The 20327-nt window shown below is 38.0% G+C and overlaps 2 protein-coding genes across 3 annotated transcripts in view; one reads left to right on the top strand and one right to left on the bottom strand.

Annotated features, from left to right (window-relative positions):
* Positions 1-20327, top strand: part of C15H7orf50 (chromosome 15 C7orf50 homolog) — a 131182-nt gene that overhangs the window by 21470 nt on the left and 89385 nt on the right. The gene's annotated exons all lie outside the window — the stretch shown is intronic.
* Positions 4866-17649, bottom strand: LOC128853755 (uncharacterized). 2 transcript variants are annotated; one of them, XM_054080975.1, is made up of 3 exons: positions 17529-17649; positions 13101-13298; positions 4866-6383 (listed from the first exon to the last, which is right to left on the bottom strand). In XM_054080975.1, the coding sequence occupies exon 3, from the start codon at positions 6335-6337 to the stop codon at positions 5318-5320; it is 1020 nt and encodes a 339-aa protein (XP_053936950.1). In that variant the 5' UTR covers positions 6338-6383; positions 13101-13298; positions 17529-17649; the 3' UTR covers positions 4866-5317. The 2 variants fall into 2 exon arrangements, with proteins under 2 accessions (XP_053936950.1, XP_053936951.1); XM_054080976.1 differs by lacking the exon at positions 17529-17649 and having other exon boundaries at positions 13101-13398.

Raw genomic sequence — 20327 nt, forward strand, 5'->3', positions numbered from 1 at the left:
ATCATGTGAATTCTCGGAATCTTGTTTCCTAAAACAGATGAAAACAGACAATATCTTCAGGCTCTTGTTTATGCAGTCGTATTATTGTTACTGAATAATCTATCTTAATCTCGCTGTTCATTGCTTCCATATTCCATAAAATGCTTAAAACCAATTTTAGCAGCATTGTACTTTTTCTCTTTCCCTGTCAGTTGCTGATATTCCACAGGACTTTATAGGGAGTGCCTCAGTGATCCAGTATTAAGGATTACAATCCTGCCTGTTGTACCCTATCTTGATTCTTTCTAAGACTATGCGTCAAAGCAACCGCCTCGATAGTGTTTGTAAGTCAATTGTCAATAATCCAGTGCTCAAAGTTTTCCTATTATCTGTAGTAGTCAACTTCTAAAACACTCTATAGATTTCAATAAACCGGTTTAACATATATAGTCTTCGAGGAACACTGGTGTAATTATCTATGTCATACTTCGGTGCAGCAAGATGCTTAAAGTGGGGTATAATAGATATCGTATATGATTTAGCAGGCTTCAATGTATGTGCCTGATCTTGTGTTGCAAGTGGGAGGTATGACTATAGGAAAGAACAATGCAAGAGGTCTGGTGTGTCACAGCTCTCGAGCCACCACGGGATATGCCCCGGAGGATGTAAGAGCTGTTGGATTCTGTTGGAAATGGGAAAGTGCTTTGGGTTGAAGCTGTTGGTTCCTGGAGAAATCAGATCAGGGCTAGATAAAGCTGAAAAAACATTAGGTGCCGTATTGCACAGAAGGGGAAAAAAAAGCATGAATTAAAATTGAATTGGAATGCTTATAGTCTAACATAACCATATGCACAAAAAGTAAGATTTGTGTAACAAGATCTACTGAAATTTTCTCCAGAGGAAATAAGAGATGCTGTTGCAATGTTCGTGAAGTTTTGCAAGTAGATTGAGCTCTTCTTCCAAATTCTCTCCTCTTTTTGTTAGCATGGATGCTGACTGATGTTTTTCAGCCACTGAATGACATCTGTCTGGACCCGATACCCTGGTCTAGACCCCCCTCGTACTTCATCCTGTGCAGCCTCAGTAAGTTTCCCTTGCTTGCAAATAATAACACTTAAGTTTGAGTTGGAATTAATTGTGTTCTGTGTACAGAAAATCTTGGATGGAGTGTTTTGTGTTTAGGCCTTTCAGTTGCCAATAATTCTGAGAATGCATTTTTCTTACCAAAAAAATAAAACATTTAACAGTTCAGCCTTGCTTCTTGCAGGGACAACACCTGTACTCATTCAAAATAATCTGGTAAAAACCAACTTTTTTATTTTTCTTAGTGCATACTGCAAAACTTTTGGAGGATAATATAAAAATTTTACAAAATTGGACCACAAACCTGTATATAACGAAAGATGATTCATCATAGAACTTCAGGCTGTATTCAAATGTGATTTAAAAATAAAATTCACAAAGCATCAATCGTTTTTCACTCTAGGAGTTGTCTGGCAGTTGGTTGGTGGACACTTGTACCACGAAGTGAAACGTTTTCTTTCATTCCAGCCAAATGGCGAATCAATTTGCTGTGCCATGTGTTTGGTGTAAATGTTACATAGAGTAATTCTTTGGCTGAACTACTTGAGCTTTCACCCTACCCAAAATCTTCTGCAACTACCTCAAAATCAAGATAAATAATGCTGTAGCCCTTTGGGGGCCTCTAAGTTTGAAATTGGAATGTAACTAAGGGCAGGGTTAGTAAACACGTGTAGCAGCTCCAGCTACAATTCAAGCATGCAAATCCAGTCTCTCTTCAGCTTGGATGTTGTTTTGCAGTGGGATCAGATCAAATTTGAGCCAACTGAGTCCTTAAGAGTTCTTTTGCAAAACATGTTATCAACTCAGGATTTCGTGCTTAAATTTCCGCAGCCTGCTTGTTTCTCCTCCTTTACTGAATGAAAGGCATTTTCCGAAGCTAGCCAAAGAAAGATAACGAATATTGCCAGTACAAAAGTAAAATGTTCTTCATTGAGTTTTCCACTAGATCCCTGTAGTTAATTTTGACAGCATGCCTATAAAAATATGAGCTCTGTTTCTTCTGGAACATACTGTTCGAAACTAGGTGAAGTCTGGAAGAAGTGTTCAACAAAGCTGTTGCTGGGGGGGAGGGGGTTGGCAAGGGAAATCTCTGAGCCGGGGAGATTTTATTCTGTTCTTAAAAATACACGTCAAATTATTAATAATTTCAAAATTATTACTTTTAATCTTGGCCAAAGCTGCTCTTTTTCTCCCTTGTATCAGACTCTTAGAATGCCCTTTGGGCACTATTTCTGTTCCTTCCCCTACTGCACATGGGGCTGTTTGTCTTCATATTCTATCTGGATGCAAGTAGATTTTTCTCTAGGACTACAGTTTTAGTACTCCTGTCCTGAATTTTAATGTAAACTCTGAGTAACTTTAACAACAGTGATTTAACAAAACTTTTCTGCGTTGCTCTAAGTTATATTCATAACTATTTGAATTATTGTTCTGCATTTTTCAACTTCTCTCCTGTTTACTGCTGTCTTCTATTCATTTACAAAGTCTTTTCATTGTACATAGCAATTTCCTTATGACAATATAATCAGCCATCCAGAAAGTACTCTGTTTTTTCCCCGTACCAGTAGCCATGGACAGGGAAGAGACCTGGCTATGTTCACTCCCATCTCTCAGCTGGCAGCCAGAAGTCATCCCCAGGAGTACTTGGACTTACACATAGTAGTTCTTTCTTGACAAGACGCGCTCTTTCCCAAATTGTAGATCTGACAGTAGGTCCCCACAGTTTTGTTTTTTTTTTCTTGGAGACATTTGGTTATGGTTCTGCTTTAGCTGTGTACCTTTCTGAGAGTATCACAAAGCATAATTTCACCCATGTTGAACCACTGGGCTCCTTACAAGGGCTTTGTTGTGTTCACTCACCATTAAGACCAGTTTCCAGGCCTCGGCTAACATTAACTAGAGTCAACATTTACTGACTAGGTTTTCTTTTAGGCACCATTAACAGTAACTCAGGACTCAGAAACAACACAATATTTATTCTTTCATTGTCAAATATAAAATATTTGGAAGCAGTGAATGAAGTAGAATCCTTCATGCATAATTCCTATATTAGAAAATAACCTGCTTTATCCACGGCACAGCTGAAACTGTGATATTCTCTCTGAATTGAGATAAAACAGCTTCCATCTCCTGCCATACTCGCTTCACTCAGTCTGTCAGCTTTTTCACTGGCGTACAGCTCTTACTACTCATGTCTTCAGACTTTTTTCTGCGGGCTGATCTTCAGTCCATGTTGTTTAATCTCCCCGTTCTCAGGTGCAAACAAAAGCTCTGATGCCAGCTGAGAAACCCTTCCACAAGTATAAAATTAGCTCTTGTATTCAAAGAGATGATTCTTATCTGCGTAATTCCTATCTGACCAGGTTCTATAATGGTCTGTTTAAATGTAATGTTCTTTAATTATCCATCTGTTCATGCTGGCAGCAGAACAAAAGTGAACAGGAAAACAGGCTGACATAATACAACACAGACATCTTAGCAGCTGATTTTTACATTTTGCAGAAATGTTGGTCCTTACGGTCATTTTAGTGAGACTACGTATCGCCCTCGATTTGTGTGTGAGACAGAAAAGGTCTGTGAATTTCAGGACTTGGATGTCTAAGACTAGATCCACTCATCTAGCTGCTCGATCTGTATACTGTGTTATTACTGGACAAATGTCCTTTATTCTTCCATTTAGGCACTTGGCCATTGTTCTGCAGAAAATGTTTCTCCTGACTGATCAGTGCCCACTTTTCTCTGACTTAAGCAGCCCATCCTCAAGGGCCCCAGCTCATTGTGCAAATCTAGACCCCGCCAGGAAGACCTTCCGAAGAATACAACTGCAAACAAATCTATCAGTTCTATTAGCATCCAGCTGTCATGCTAAGGCACATATTTAAGGATCGAAGCGGCTTTTCTCAACGCTTCGTGTCACTTCAACGCACATTGGTATTTTTATAACTTTGCAATCGAAGTCTGTGTCTTTCTACAAGACCTAGTACAGTTTTGTGCTTTCTCAGTTTCTGCTCTCTCCACCTCTATGTGAGGAATTGCTGAAACAGAAGCCACATATATAAGATGACTCCTGGCTTAATTCGGTTACAGCAACAACGTCCTCAAAGCGAGCATCTAAAACTTTGCACCTGCATCTCAGCCTGCCTTGGCTTCTGATTCTGCAACGCTACATCTGAACTCCTGTACCACAGCTGCTCTGTTCTCTGATTCAGATTTTTTTCCCATTTTGCACGATTTACCCATGAATTCTCGTCTAAATGTGTAATGCTCCTATCCTGTCTCCAGCAGAGCCCTGATTTCAGTTTGGAACCGTGTCTTTTTTTTTTTCAGTTAGTATATTATTGAACGGGACTCCTCCAAGGCAAACGACTTCATCCTTCTCAATGAAGTCCTCAAGAATGGCTTAAATCAATAATTGCTGTAAGTCTTAATGCAAAGCTGAAGCCAAGTGTACATTAACAAACAGCTTCCGTTCTTGCACAAAGTTTTAATTAACCATCCTGTTGATCTTTCCAGTTCAATGCCTCACAAAGGATCTGAAGCTTTCCTCTATGGATCAGCAATTTGATTAATATTTTTTTTTTTTGGCATAAGAATTCAGACAAAAACCATAAGGGTTCCAACAAAAGTATATGAGGAAAATGGAAAAAGGGGAAAAAATGCTCAGTTCGTGTGTGTGTGTGTATGTAATATAAACAAGTGGTACAGTAGCCTTACAGTATCATGTACTGTTTCAGGATTATAATGGATTCTTAAGCCATACTTCACTGCTGCTGCTACTGGAATTTACCGACGTTATAAAAATAAGTAGCTTGTAGGGTAAGAAGTGAAAAGAGGGAAGCACACCTGAGAAAACACTTTGTTGCACATTTCTACCTTTGTTCAAAGTTGCTTTCTGCTATGTTTTTGTTTGAAGCCTTGCTAGGGCATTGATATTATTACAAAAGCACACTTCTATGGCAACAGTACTTTCTACTTGGCTTTGAAGTAATGCTTGCAGAAACCAGGTGAGTTAAATATGTGTATATATATCTGAAAAAAAACCTCAAACAACTGCAGACCCTACACGTTTTCTCATAGATCACTGCAAAAACTAGAACTAAATATTTTTTTCCAGTAATGCTAGCTGTAACATAGCCCAAGCCTGGGTTTTAAAGAAGGAATGATTACCCTTTTTTAAAGAAGTGAAAAAACAAGGCAAAACCCATAAACAAATTAAAAAGTAAAGTGGACGAACAGTTCTTCAGAACAGCAAGTATTACTGAGACCCACTTTCACGGGTTGTAGTTGTTACTGGTATTTCCAGGTGATTGTTGGCCGTGTTTTGCCGTCGGCAGTTCTGTATGACTTTAAGTATTTCATCCTTGCATGGCTTATGAAAGCAAAGTATAAATACCAAACTAGCACAGCTCTCGCAGAACAATACTATTTCTGCAATATTCATCACCAGCTCATTCTTTGTAGTTCCGATGCTCTTCCGTAATTTGAATGTTGTCCTGAAGAGAAGCATAACATTATAAAATAGGCGGCATATATATATTGTTATGCTGATAATGTATGGAGCAGGGTAAGTACGAATGTGCTGTTGTAAGGCTGGCGCTTCCGCAGGTGCTGCTTTAGCAAAGAGAAAAGTAAAACAGAGTATCTGAAGAAATAATGGGATTCCAAATCCAAAGGTGAATTTAATGATCTCGTACTCAGGCCATGCAAATAATGGATCTAACTGGCAGTCTGTTTCCAAGTGATAGTTCTCTGTGCCAACCAGCACTGCCTCAGTCAGTGACAAACAGAAGGCGTATGTAAGTACAAACCCAGCACACAAGACGGGTCTTTGGATTGCTTTGCCGAGAGCAGTCCTTGGTGGAAATCTCTTGAGTAACAGTATGAGAAGCATCAAAATCAAAACATACTGAGAATTGAAATAACTGAAATTGAAAAAAAATGACAGTACATTACACGCAAGGTGTGCTGCTTTTAAATAGTCTGGTCTAGGAATAACAGTAAATGATAAAAAAATCATTATAATATTGCTGATGGTGAAGTGCAGCAGTAGTAAGTCTAAGTTTTCCATGACTTTGTACTGCAAATAATTCTTTATGAAAATTATCAAAATACATATGCCAGCTATTAATCCTGTTGGTACAAAAAAGGCGATGTAACAGTGCATGACTCTTGATATGATGTTTTGAGAAGCTATGAAGGCTTCGATTTCTTCTGGGGAGGTGAAAGCCAAGTTTTTGCTTGGGTAGCTGATCCATGTCATGTTGTGAGATGTCATTCTCCGTTCCACTCTGTGCTTTGCTTCTGTTCAGTGGCGTTTGAAACTGAAATGGAACAGAAAGGGTGAAACAGGTTTTAAAATATAGTTTGTAAGGTCTCTAATTTGTGCGTTAAATACTATGTGCGGTCGGAAGTATGAACCATTTGTTCAAAATAAATGTAGTAATTTTTTTTTGGTGGATTTTATATTCCTATGCTAATTTCAAGCTAACGTGCATATTTTTAGACAGAGAAATCTGCCTTTTTTATTTTTTTTCATCTGGTTCTGGCTCTCACCACCCTCTTTTTCTTGGTGCAGCCAGGACTTTACTGCAGCTCAGCTTTGCAGCCAGCAGCCAGAGTTCAGTGCACTTGCGTTGCTGTAGAATAAGTGGGAGAATTGGCCGTTTGGTGAGTGAGGAAGGAGTTGGCTCTGGGATTAGATGGAGCTGCTTTTCCTCACCATCTTGCCAAAAAAGGCTAAGGCAGTATGCAGGGCAGCTCCAGCGTGTGGGTTGCAGCTCCAACCACAAAATAACTTCACTGTACTTGTCGCAAGAGTCGGAATTCTGTATAATTTGAACCCAGCTGACAGTCCCGGGGCTCACACTGAATACGGAGGAAAATGCAGAGATAATCACACTGAAGCAAGAGGCACATTCCTTCCTTTGGTTTAGTTTCTATTCTGTTATGCAAAAAGGCCTTTCATAACTGCAGTCTGTTCTTAGGAGCCCATATTAAAATTCATGCGAATGTTTAAGATCTGTTATGAACAAACTCTTCATACTAAAACATCTTTATGCATTAATAATGATAATGCTGTCATTTTAATTTTTAGATGTAGCTGTTGCGTAAAACTTCAAACAAAATAAAACTGTTCTGAACGCTTAAATTTGAGAAAATGGTTACGGGTACGTTATAAACCCAACAAAGCCTAACTTGTCAACAAAGTTTTAGCAAGGAACATTTTTTACTGCTGAGTTATAAATTCCTGAAAACAGGGTATTTTAAGAGTAATACGGATAGGCTATTAGCTTTAATGACTCTGTGATATGTTGGTGTAATGTTTATGCTACCACATAAACACTTGGAGGATCCTTTTTTAAGCCAGAAAGCTTTGTAGGAGAAGATAATATGTACTCGTGAAAAACTAGGTGTAATAGATACAGATATGGATATATAAATTTTACAGACCACCTAAAAGCATAATTAACTTAATTTCTGAAAGAAAAATTCTGTGTACCTTCTACTGATTGATGCAGAAGATAACATGCTTTTTTTTTTAGTTCCAAAGGATAAATATTTCTAAATGTAAGAGAATGAACTCAGTATTCCTAATGAATTTTGAATGTCTGATTAAGCATGGTCCTTAGTACTGGAAAAAGTTAAACATACAGGCATTCTTACAGTGTAGAATGTTGTTTTCTGACAAAAAAAATCCTTCTTAATTCTTTTGAAGAATTTTTCACTTTTGTGTTATTTTGGTGTTTTTACTTTATTCCACTGTAAGCAAAGCTGGTCTGCAGAGACAACGTATGTAGACGGTTCCTCAGGCAAAGCCAGGTCAGTGGAGTTCCCCTTATGGAAGTTTTTGTACACTGTATTAGTAACAAGAGTGATGTAGTTATTCGTACATAATAAATTTTCTGTAAAGGAATTCTAGTGGTGTTAGCTCTTAAAGTGAAAGTAACTTCAAACTGGGAAAAGTTCCTAAAGATGCATTAATGCTTTAAAGCAGTGTTCATTATACATAAGTCAGTGTCTTAATGCTGTTTGGCAATTTATGGTTGTTACCTCTGACGCTACTTCATATATCCAATATTTCTAATCACTCCTCAAACTTGGAATTTTAATACTGTTTTTAATTGGGAAAGTTGACTTATCAAAGTGGTTTTGGTTAAGTCTGTATATATAGTCTTATATAATGAGAATTTCATGTCTCTAAAACCGTGGAGTCATGTTTTGCTTTCAGCAGTGTTGTTTGTCCCCTTTTAAAGACAGTTTTTTACTTTGTGGAACGGGTTATTTTTAGAGAGATTCCACTACTGGAAGGACTGAGGCACCCAGGGAAGTTTTTCTTTGTGTTACAGGTCCAGTCCCGGGGTTGGGGGGAAACCTTGGCTGCTCAGACTGTGGCTACGTTCCAGCCTCTGAGCTGGAGTACACCAAGTAGGAAAGCACTGATGGACAAAACTGGTGGAAGTCTCTGAAACAGGATAAGGGTCAATATAATTTTGAAGCTTAAAAACAGATTGTTAAATATGAGCAATCTTAAAAATGGAGGGAGAGTCTTTTCAAAGATGGTAGGTGGTGCTGTCATGTTAATCGAGGAAATGTATCTTAAATTCTTGCAGTAGAGCTTTTGTTTCTGTTCAGCTGATTTTTAATACGAACCACTAAGAAGAACTCGAGTTTGTACTAAAGTGATCGAACTGAAGAGAGAGAATAACAAAAAAAGAAAAATAATAAGCCCAAACCTCACAACTGTATCAACTGGTTAGTCTTTTGTGTTTCTTCATACTGGGACTTTTCCTCTCCTAGATTTTAATTTCAAAGTATCTCTTTTGAAATAAAGCTTATAGCTCTGTTTTCTAAATTATATTCCGTGCCTAATACTGAAGCACTATGGGGAGGCGGTGATATCTAGAAAATATATCATTGCTCAAGTAGCAGCAATGCTCTGTGCTTCCCTTTGGCTGCGGCTGACCGTGATCTGTGCTGTTGTCGGCTGCGGCCATGGAGCGTGACAGACTTATGTCTTCTGACTTCCTTCTGCTGCTTTGATTTCTCTTTTTTCCTGGAAATCTCAAGACCATGAAATTCTAACTTCTGCTATTCGTCTCTTCTTAAACACTCAGGAGAATCTCAAGAACGAAGGAAACCGTGTAATCTGAAGCTTAATCTGGTGAAGGACAGGTACTTTGTGATGGTTAGAGAAGGAGTGCAAGCACTTGAGCATCCGCAGAAAGCCTCGTTATCTCCACACATTCATTTCAGGAGGTTGAATATTGATATTTTGAGCTCCTCCACCATGGTCTCCAGTGTTACCTTCTAGTGCCATCAGGCATTTTGCAGGATTGAACCTTTCCATTTAGTTCTGGCACTGTGTCTCCAGTATATTCTCAATTTTTACACCATGGGCCAACGAGCCACAATCGCTGTCCTTGCCGAGAATCTCAGAACAGCTTAGCAACACTCAACTTCGTAATTGCAATTACTCAAGCGTAATTGCAAAGGAAACACAGGACATAGTTTTAGGTTACACAGGAAACCATGCGGCCTTACACTAAATCATAGCAAAAACAGGATGCCAAAACTTGGGTCCTTTGCTCGGTATCCAGCGTTGGTACTGAGACTGGGTTCATCTTGGAACACAGCAAGGTTATTTTAATTTTATTCAGCTACTCTTGGAGTGTTTGAGACAAAGTAAGGACTGCATTAGACTTAATGCAGCATATTCCAGTAGGCGCAACCTACTGCGTAAGGGAGTGCTTCACCTTGGTTTCTCTTTCTGTACCCACCGGTTTGCCTGCTGTGATATTTTAATGATGGACCATGCAGTGTTACGGAGAGGCTAGCGGCAGCCTTGGCCTCATTTGTCCGAGGTGTCAAAATGAATGCTTGAAATGGTTTCATTTGGGTTACAACTCTCGTTTATAACCACAGACCATTATTTGACATTACTGTTCTGATTTAACAATTACGTTAGTATTACTCCTGTTCTCCGCGTAGGCACTGTTATTCTAACATAAGTGTGTGTCTCTTAATTTACCTCAAGCTAGAATTAACATACTCACTTTAGGGGACATAACGGTGCAACTATATGTGTATAATTATAATCTGTGCACGTACTTATTAAAATTCTGACTTAAGGAAAAATTTCTGGATGTGCTGTTTTAAAGGGAACTTCCTGAAAATCACTTTAGGATTACCCACGCAATGGAATTTTACCAAACCAACAACCTGTTTGCAGCTTTGCTATGTTTAGTTGTTAGGGGCATGATGCTTGAATCCAATGAAGTGTTCAGCACAGAAGAATGACATACCTGCTTAGCGGTTTGGAGCCATGATAATGTCAGACTGGTTTCGGTGTTTTATTTTGTTTTTTTTTTTTTCCTGGTTCTGGTTTCTCGCTGAGTGTTTGAGAGAAAGCAGATGGCAATTTTGAGTTCAAGTTGTGGTGGGAAAGGCTCCTGTGCAGGTGGCTGCAATCAAATATGCCTGGTACTTCATACAAGCTGACAAGCGTATGTTCTCTCTGACACGGTCATGCCTAGATATATTTTTCTGACTTACGATGTTATCCTACAATCTAATTTTTTTTCAATATTTTGTCTCTTCATAACTATTTCAGTGAAATCGGAGGACATACAGCGCTTTGCAAGATGTATTGCTCATCACCTCATGGAGTTGCTGCATTAGGGTTTTCTAGCTCGGATTATAAATTGGACCCCATCAGCAAAGTCTGACTCCTTTGCAGCTGATTGATTGAATATGGTCACAGATGGCATAGCCTCCCTATACATCTGTTTACATCAGAATGGATAGTTTTAGAGAGTCTTATGACTGTAAGGTCCTCATCTATCATGTAAAGCAGCTCTTGGTAACGGTAAGCTTTTGCGCTTTTAAAACATTCCCAAAGCGTTAAGTTCATTCCTTGCACTGAAGTAAATGTATGCTTAGAATAATAATGGGATGAAGGAGCTCACAACTTCTGCTGTAGTAAGATGAACATATTTGCAAAAATGTAGACTTCTGATAATACTAATTTAATTTAAAATAAAAAGTTATATTCCATGGGAGCAGCAGAGCACCTGCTGAGAGAGGGTAGTTTATTTCTTACATCTTTTATTTCAGAATCTGCATGCAGCCAACCCCCTTTTTTGTCAAAATACTTTGAGTTTCCATCATAAAAAAGAAAAATAATTTATTGTGTCATTTTCCTCTGCTGTGAGAAAAATCCAGTATTCCCTGAGTTCTTGTCTGGTTCTTGGATTGGTTGCAGGGACATAGCTTTTATTTCAAAATGTGCATAACGTTTATGCTCTGCTTGGTGGGGGCTGAGACTTTTACTCTTTCAGTGGAATCTCTCAGCTCAGAGTGCAAACACCTCGGGACCTGAATTAATTTTTTTTTCTCACAACATGCGATGATGTAAACTGACTGTTATTTCTATTTACTTACTGGTATCCAAGAGTAATATATAGCATGTAAGAGCTCCCATGTTTGAAGAAGCCAGGCCTATTCCTGTTTCTTCCAAGATCAATTAACGAGGTAAATTTGCAATATGCTACTTGCGTTATCTTTCCCTGCATTGCCATACTCCAATATCTTCATAGAATCATTAAGGTTGGAAAAGACCTCCAGGATCATCAAGTCCAACCACCAGCCCAACATCACCATGCCTAGTAAACCATTTTGTCCCTTCTTTACCTCTGCTCCCTCTCGCCTTGTTTTAATTGACCATCATTCACGTGTGTTGTGAATCTTTCCTTAGCTTCATGTGACCTCACTTTTTTTCCTTGTTTTTTTTTTTGTTCTCCTCTTTCTGGCCTTGTTTCCCCACTATCATCCCCTCTGCCTTTTGTGTCGGCAGTTAAAGCAAACACGTTTGAGTTTTACTTTCTGAAGCACAGCAAATACATTATCCTTCACTTCCGACAGATGGAGCTGAGCAAATGAGCACAGTGTTCAGAAGGCAGTTTAAAAATAGCAAGTTGTCAAAAGACTACTTTCAGTATCAAGAGGACCTAATCTCTAAGATTTCATTGTTTTTCGTCCCCCGTCCCCTCTTGGATGGCTGACTTGCAAACGGAGAGCTTGGTTTCATGGAAGCTTCTGTTTATTTAAAGTCTAGAAAGAGGAACACCTAAAATGGGGAGTTTCTCCGTGGCAGGCAGAACTTTTCCTCTATAAAAGGTCTGACAGGGCAGTCTTTCTGCCTTCTGTCACCAGCCTTTGGAAGGAAAATATTCTTTCATCCAGTTGTAAAGCAACACACATAATCCTTGTGAAACTCAGCTCTTGGTGGGCATGTCCTGCATCGACCCGTGAAACCACTGCATATAATTTGGGGGGCGATGGAGTGGTGTTAATGTATACAAGAATCTGTTCTTCCTGCTTGTACCAAGTCTGCCAAGTTAAACTATGGGGACAGGTTGCAGTGTATGAAAGACTGAAATGTAAGCCACCATATTCATTTTTCTTGTAATAGCAAAATTCCTACACTTGGGCAAGTATTTAAGGTTGTAAAGATTTAAGAAATCCTACCCTTAACTTCTGAAAAATCAACTTCTGAAAAATCATCAGTTTCTTAGAAACCAGAAGCTTTTATTTTTAGTTTTCCAGAATATAAATGAATCAGCAGTATCTGAACATAGTCCCCATGCAGCACTGCTGACGTGTTTCCTGTCCTATACGATTCCTGCAGTGTGGTTAGGATTATCCAACAATGTCCGTCCTTTAAAAGACTGCTCTTAGGCAATGATTGGAGTCTTTTGTCCAGACCACTGAACGGTATTTCATCATCTAGCTATCATCGGTTCAATGGCAGTTAAGTACTTACTGGAAAACAGTCTTCACATTAACTCTATTTAATGCTTAGCTTTATAAATTTCAGCTTTCTGAGGATGTTTCCCAGTTAAAGGATTTTACTCTGTATAGTTCAAATGTTGTTAAAGAAAGGAAAACTAAAAACATTCAATTATAACCTTGGCTTCACAGTTTTGAGCCTCTTCGGATGAATAAAACATTGCATATTCAAAGTAATATAAAGCACTTACCTTTTTAAGAAAATCCTCCACAGATACAAGTGGCTGAAACTTTCACTGTGAATAGTCGGATGAAATATAATTATTGTTTGGAGGATATAGCCCTTTTTATTTATGTAGAAAGCAGGGTGTATATATAACAGTAACTTCTTTAGCCGCTGTACATCACGATGAAAAATCCAGACGCTCGCTCACTAAAAAAACACAGTTCTGTGGAGGAAACAGGAACTTGGGTTAAGTCATTCAAACCATACACGCTGCATGTTTAGCAAACCTATGGTTTCATCATGTGATTTTAAAGTTCAAATTATCCTCTGCAGCGAGATATTTTAGAACAGAAAAGTAGTGTTTGTCCCAGCCATTTCTAAGTATGTGAGGCCATCCAGTGGAATTCGTTTTCTGTTCAAGAAGTAATCCTACATGTGTTGGACAGCTTTTGCAATTTCTTTTTTTTTTTGGTGTGCCTTTTAAGTGCTACATGTCTAGAAAAGGAAAAGCCTGCTGAATAAATACCAAGCAAGGCCTCTTGCTTAACAAGACAAAACAAGACGCAGAAGTAGTGCCTGTCAAAATTATTAAGATCTCGTCTTAAAAATAGGGTGCATTTCTATTCTTCCATGGGTCCCGGCTCTTGGAACACTCCCAGTATTGTGCGCATACAATAAATTATTTTTTCAGGTGCTCTGCAATGACCATGAGGTGTTAAAAGACAAGATTTTGAGTCTGTAGTATGTTTTTGCTGATGCTTAACATCAGTCTTCTTAGCGACTGGTTCATAGTGTTCTTAAAGCCTCAGATATAAATGAGCAGAAAAGGGTTGGCTCATGATTTTTTTTTTGTGCATGCACCCTTGCTGTCTTGAGTGTGTTGATAGCATCATGTTTTCTCATACCAGCACATGGGAAAGAACATTTTAATTGTAATCTTTTTATAATCTGCAGTAGCTTTCATAGGTTGAGAAGGCAATTTGGGACCAGTGCTTGATCAGCGCTCTCTGTTTTCATGGTATGTTGTTGTATTTTAACAATCTTTATTGAAAAACACGTGCAATGAGCCAAAACACTTCAAAGAAATGAAATGAGACAGATGTGTGAGTCAAAATTTCAAATAAAACTTCAAAATCTGAGTTGTAGGTTACCCGGAGAAAATATTTCAGCACTAGGTCTACGTTTTCATCCAAAGGTTTGTACTACTGCTCCAAATGCTTTTTTTTTTTGAAACTAGAGGTATGTGTGCGGGGTCTTGGGATGCTGCAGTAGCTCAGAGACATTACAATTTTGGATAAAGGTTCACGTTCTTTGTGAAGTAGCTGCTCTGAATGAGCTCTTCAGGAGGGCAGTGGCTCTGTGAAATGTGGTTTCCAATGATCTTACGCGTGTTATTTAGGCTGCTCTAATTACCATACTGACTTTGATTTTGATCACTTTAGCATAGGAGTTTATTAGACTGGGTAGATTGATTCATTTACAGTAATTCTTCCAAATTGTTATGTAAAGGTTTGGATAAAGCTGCGAGTGTACCGTGAGTGTTGTGTGTATAGCATTTCCTTTTGAGTATAACGTTCATGTTTACAAACATTGTTTCATACTTAGACTGAAACCTGTGTTAAACCTCATTATTCATCGGTATTTAGGGGGCAAGAACATTTATCGTACTTTGAGTCAGGAGTGAGCAGCATATTACAATTTCAGAATGTGTACATAGATTGAGAGAATCGCATCAGAACAAATCCCCATTTTACAAGTGGAGAAACTTGGCTACTGAGAAATTTATTGTTCGAAGTTGATGGAATAAATTGAAAGCCAGAGGAGAAGGTGAGGTTAGAAAATCAAGGTTTCCCAACTTCTTCTTCTTTATTCTATTTAGACCTTGCTGATTACCTTCTTGTTAGCTACAGTTCTGCCTCATCTATGGCAATGGATAAAACTTGGTCTGACACACCTAAGCAGTTATGTGGTGTGGTTTTGGCAGTGGCTCACTGTGCTGTTATTGTCACAGTTAATGCCCTACTAAAAGAAAAGCAAGATATTGCTGTTGTGTGACCAGCTGTGTCTTTCCTTAAACAATAAACCAGTTTATTTAATTTGCTTAAATCATCACAGGGTGCAAGTCATATGAGAACAGTGGCAAACAGACTAGTGTGTGGTTGTACAAATGTTTCATGAAATTGCAAAAAGGGGTGGTTAAGTGACTGTGTTTGGATGCTACACAATTTTTCTATTATTTTTATAAATGATTTACGGATTCATGATTTCTTGATGATTAGCATGTATTAGTATAGATGATGTATGATAATGATGTTCTGGACAGGATGGAGGCAGGAAGGGTCAACGTCACAAAAGGTAAATAATTGTGATAGACTGTGACAGTATTTAAGGACCAGCAAGTAACACGGATGCTCCCAACAGCCACCTACAGTGGGCAAAACTCTGGTTTGTTTTTAACACCTCTTATTGTTCATCGTTTTGTTCTCTGGCTTAATGCAGATCCACCCAGTAAATACTTTTAGTGGAGATGGTGATTGTGTCTTTCTCACTGTCCTTGGGAATCATCGTGATCAGTTGTTCAGTAGTTGCAATACTCGGTTGAGCAGCAGAGCTCTTGTTTTCTTGGTGCAGCATCCAATAGCCCCAGTCATCACAAACAGAGACCAAAGGCTGTGGTAAGCTGGCAGTGAGTGTAAGGATTGAACTGGAGTGCTTTAGGGTAATGATTATTTAGGGAGCTAATCCTGCATGAGAAGCCTGAAGTCCGTTTTTATACTATGCTGTTGGCCTCTGCTCTTGATTAACACATCTTTTTTTGCCTTTTTGATGTAATTTTATTAAGAAGTTGTCCCTGTGTACCATGATAGGATTGTTTTGGAATATTAAATGACTGTTATTGTCTGTTTCGCGGGGTATTATGATGAAAAACAATTGCTGTGTTACTGGAATTTTGAATTGTGAAGTTGTCTACTATTTTTTTCAAAGGTATTTTTCATAAATTATCATATATGTTCATATTCATTTTTCCCCTAGTGGGTGGTATTTAACAAAAAAAATAACTCATGTGGGGTATTAGCCACAGAGTTAGTAAAAAATTGCTTTGACTGTTAAAAGATTGAGCTTGCAGATTGGAATCTTTTTTTTTTGGTGGCATTTTAGCACTTTGAGGCTGCCTGTATTGATGCAATAGTTCAAGATTCTAGAAAAAAAAGTTTGAAGACATTTATTCTAAGGCTTTTCTGTTGATGAATAGATGCTAGTTATTCTATAAAACTGTTCTTCTGAAAGGCCTTGCTTTTTTATTTGACAGCAAGCAAATTTGTGTCCTTGGTTACAAGACCATGGGGCATTAGGCCTTGGATATAGAAAAAGGAAAAAAAAACAGGAGGGAAGGCAAACAGGGAAGTTGTACACAAACCCAGGAATTTATAGCTTGCAGAAAGTTAAAGGAATTTTATTTGTGGATGAATTTTAGAGTAAAAAACTTTTCATGTCTTTATTGTATTATATTCCCTGGATGGGTTTTTGGTGGTTTCCCCCCCGCAAAATGAATTCATATGTTTATGCTGATTTAAAAGGTATACGGAGCTATGTGAATGTGTAAAATTTGAGTCTTGCTGCCTCTTCTTTGGAACTCTCTGGTTGGATAGGGTTAAAAAAAGCCCAAGTTGGAATGCGTATTCATAAGTAGTGTGGTATTAATAATTACCTGTGCCTCAGAGGCTGGTGGTAAATCAGCATTTCTTCCTTTTATTCTAGCAGAGCCATGCTCTTTGCTGGGTGATTGGTGCCTTCACATCTCAGGGCTGCTTGCCATGATTCAGTATTAGTGATTTTATATTGGCTTATTTGGTCATTGTTTGTCATGTAAAATATTTTATAAACAGTATTTTATTGTTATTACTGTACAGTAATGTTTCTATCAATCACAAAATAAATTCCTCAGTACGGGTAGATCATCTACCTAACTCAGCTTTGGGAGCTCTGAAATGGCCCTTATTTCCAAATAATCACCATTAAAGTGTGGGAAACAAAGCTTTTTCTAATGGCAAGTTTTATAATAGAGCTGCTCTCTCCATAGCACTGCAGGTGCTAGAATGATTATTTAATTGCACGTAGGCTGGCCTGAAAAGTTTCAGAAACTTCTGTATTAACTCAGTATGAAATCTATTTCATTGTGAACTAGTGAAACCGTAACTTAATTAGAAAAAATTACAATGCTCTGGAGCTGAATGGGAATGGCACTTCCTTTGATCTTTGAGCATCTTGTCAACCGCACTGCCTAGGACCAGATGTTTCATAAAACAATACAAGAAACATATGCTTTTAAAATAAATATTTCTTTTTCGTGAATAATCAGACCTAATAGCCTAGTTAAATATTGTTCTGTTGGATTCAAACCCAAAGTTAACCATTGCTGAGATTTGCTTCTTGCAACAAAATTTTCTCTTACCTGCCTCGTCCTCACAACAGCTCCGCGTAGAAGTTATGGTTAATTTTGCTTCTTCTTACAAATACTTGCAGCAATACCCTTACTGCTTGCAGTCAGGACCAGCAAGTATACATCTGTGTTTAGCAAGAAACTAGGACTGATTCTTTATTACCCCCCACAAATGATTAACTTATATTCTTTAATAAGTTTTACTGATCTTACTGCTTTGGGGAACTGCAAGGGTATTTTACTACTGACCACCAGATGGAGTTTCTAAAACAGCTTTGATAACCTACTACCAGAATTCATTTCAAAATGATCTTTTAAAGGTTTTTGAGATGAGTTAAGAAACAGTTGTGGAAATTCTACTAGCTTCAAGATAAATTTTAGCTTAAATTTGCAAGTGTTGTTGCTAAAATTAGGCTTTTCAATTTCATTTTCTGATTGGTAATCTATAAGCTAACATACGAGTGATGAGCAGAACTATCAGTATCAGCGAGATTTGTGATAAAACACATTTAGGAGATTCATTCTATGTTTTTGAAGGTTAACTTTATGCAGAATTGAGCTTTATCTGCGTTTCTATAACAGAATTATTCATACTGTTGGACAGTACGCTTGCAGGTACAGTTCTGGCAAGATATCTCTAATTGTAAAGCTCTTTCTCTTTGTTTTGCTATTACTCCTCTCTCCAGGGCTCAGAGTTGAGAGTATTTGTGTTGCTGCTTATTTATGCTTTCATATAAGGCATCAAGTACTTTTAAACTACATAATATGGATTCTCTTTCTGGTTATAAATTTTGTTTATTTTAAAGAACTTTTGGTAGGAAGTGTGCTTTTTAAAAATGAACTTGTATATTTAATTCATAAATACTCTGATAAGAATCTAACATTGTAAAAATCTTTTACCGTCATGATTTGTAATAACAGAAGAATTCTGCCTGCTCTGAACTGTGAATAATTTTGACCATTGTGAATGTAATTACAAGTGCCAGGAAGGAATATAAGGAAATCTTATGGAATTCCAAGGTAAGGAAAGGATTTTGTGGAAATAAAGTAGAATGATATAGTAGATGATAAGTACTCTTCTCTCTTGATGGGAAAATAATGTATTCAGCATATGTTGAAGTGTTTCGATATATAATGGAAGCCTAAAGGAAATGCAACAGAGGAAACAGTTCACACTTCAGATTTGTTGCCATGGCCATCTGTGCCGCTGGGTTTGTATGTTTAGCTTGCTTGGAAAAAGTATTGCATGAGATAGTTAAAAGTACCAAGGTTTTGCTCACAAAGAAACTGCAAAAAATAATCTCGGAGCATGTTTCAGATCCGTCAGTGCGTTGAGTACTGTACAGCTGCAGGAACTTAGGCGAAAGTCAGTACTTCTCCAAGTCCTCAGCTAAGAGCAGAACTGGGAGCAGCACTTGGCTAGATTCTGCTTTCGTTTTCTCTTACCAGTCCTGTCCCACTGCAGTAAAGCTCATGCAAAGGTCTCAGCCTGAGCTTTGTACTGCTTTCATTTCTAATGACCAAGGATTGATGGGTCTTCCCTGTGCACTGATCCATAGCACAAAATAGGGAAAACGTGGGGTAAACTAACTGACCCATAGCGAGGGAACTTTGTGGTTATTTGCAGTGGTTAATGCAATAAATGTCTTGAGGTACATTTTATTCTTAAAGCTAAATTTTCTTTGGGATGCCAAAGGTATGGGTGGTTGTATTCTGTTGTTCTGGGAACCAACAGGATTTCTGCAGGGAGCTGATTTCTGAGATCTCATTTGTGCCAGCACAAAGGAGGGGAAGTGACAAGGACATGGCCAACGTATGTGTTAATCGCCAGCCTTGTTTTGCTGTGGTGCAGTGTTACTCCATCCCATTAGTTGCACGATTCTTTATGCTGAAAAACGTTGGGAGGAGTGTGCCTTCTTGCCTTCATTCTCAGCTAACTTTATGCTGATGAGTAATGAGATTTTAATGATGTCAAAATTATGGTCTGGAAAATCAGCTAATTTAACACGTCTGATTTGACATCCAAGTCATGCAATTCATTACATTTTGATTTAGGGAAGCAACACAGGCCAAAAGACACCCCACACATCTTACCGACCAGATATACTTTAATACGCTTTATTGAGAATTTATTATCAGTCAGTAGTTCCTTTGTGAAGCTTTGCAGAAAGTCCATTTCTATATAATTTTGACATAATATTGGAGGCCACAATCCTTCATTTTAGTTGAAACAGAAATTTTCTAGAGGTTGATCACTTCTTTTCATTAACTGAAATTGTCTTCAGAGAGCAACTCAACTTGATTCTCAAATGCAAACTTCTGAAACTAGGACCATTACCACGTTAGTCAACAAGGACCTGCCCTTAGCTAATGATGTTCACAACCCAAGCAGAAGCAGAGTGCAACGTTTTGGTTAGTTCATTGGTTTGACATGATGGTGGTTCAGCGAGAGGGATATAAGCCACAGATCAACTCAAATATTGAGTTTAATTTTGTGAGAAAATACCACGGTTAATACTGGCACTTTACTAGTGCTTACTTTCTCATATACAGTATATACATACGGAAACATACAGTACACCTTGCTGGTCAGAGGTTTACATTTAAATGGTACACTTTAAGAAATAATTTAATAAATTCTTTGCAAATTCTTTTTACATCAGTAGGTTGATTTTTATCTTGCATATATACAGTATTTCATTCATATTTATTTAAATGTGAAATAGATAAGCCCCTATTTACAGTCATAAGAAACCTTCAGGTATTTGAAATGGAAAGGCCCCATTCTTGAGAACTTTGTGTATTAAAGAT

This window comes from Cuculus canorus, chromosome 15 (genome assembly GCF_017976375.1).
Source record: "Cuculus canorus isolate bCucCan1 chromosome 15, bCucCan1.pri, whole genome shotgun sequence".
Lineage (NCBI taxonomy): Eukaryota > Metazoa > Chordata > Aves > Cuculiformes > Cuculidae > Cuculus > Cuculus canorus.

Excerpts from the sequence above, each read along its gene's own strand:
- LOC128853755 (XM_054080975.1), bottom strand. The coding sequence starts at position 6,337 with ATGACATCTCACAACATGACATGGATCAGCTACCCAAGCAAAAACTTG.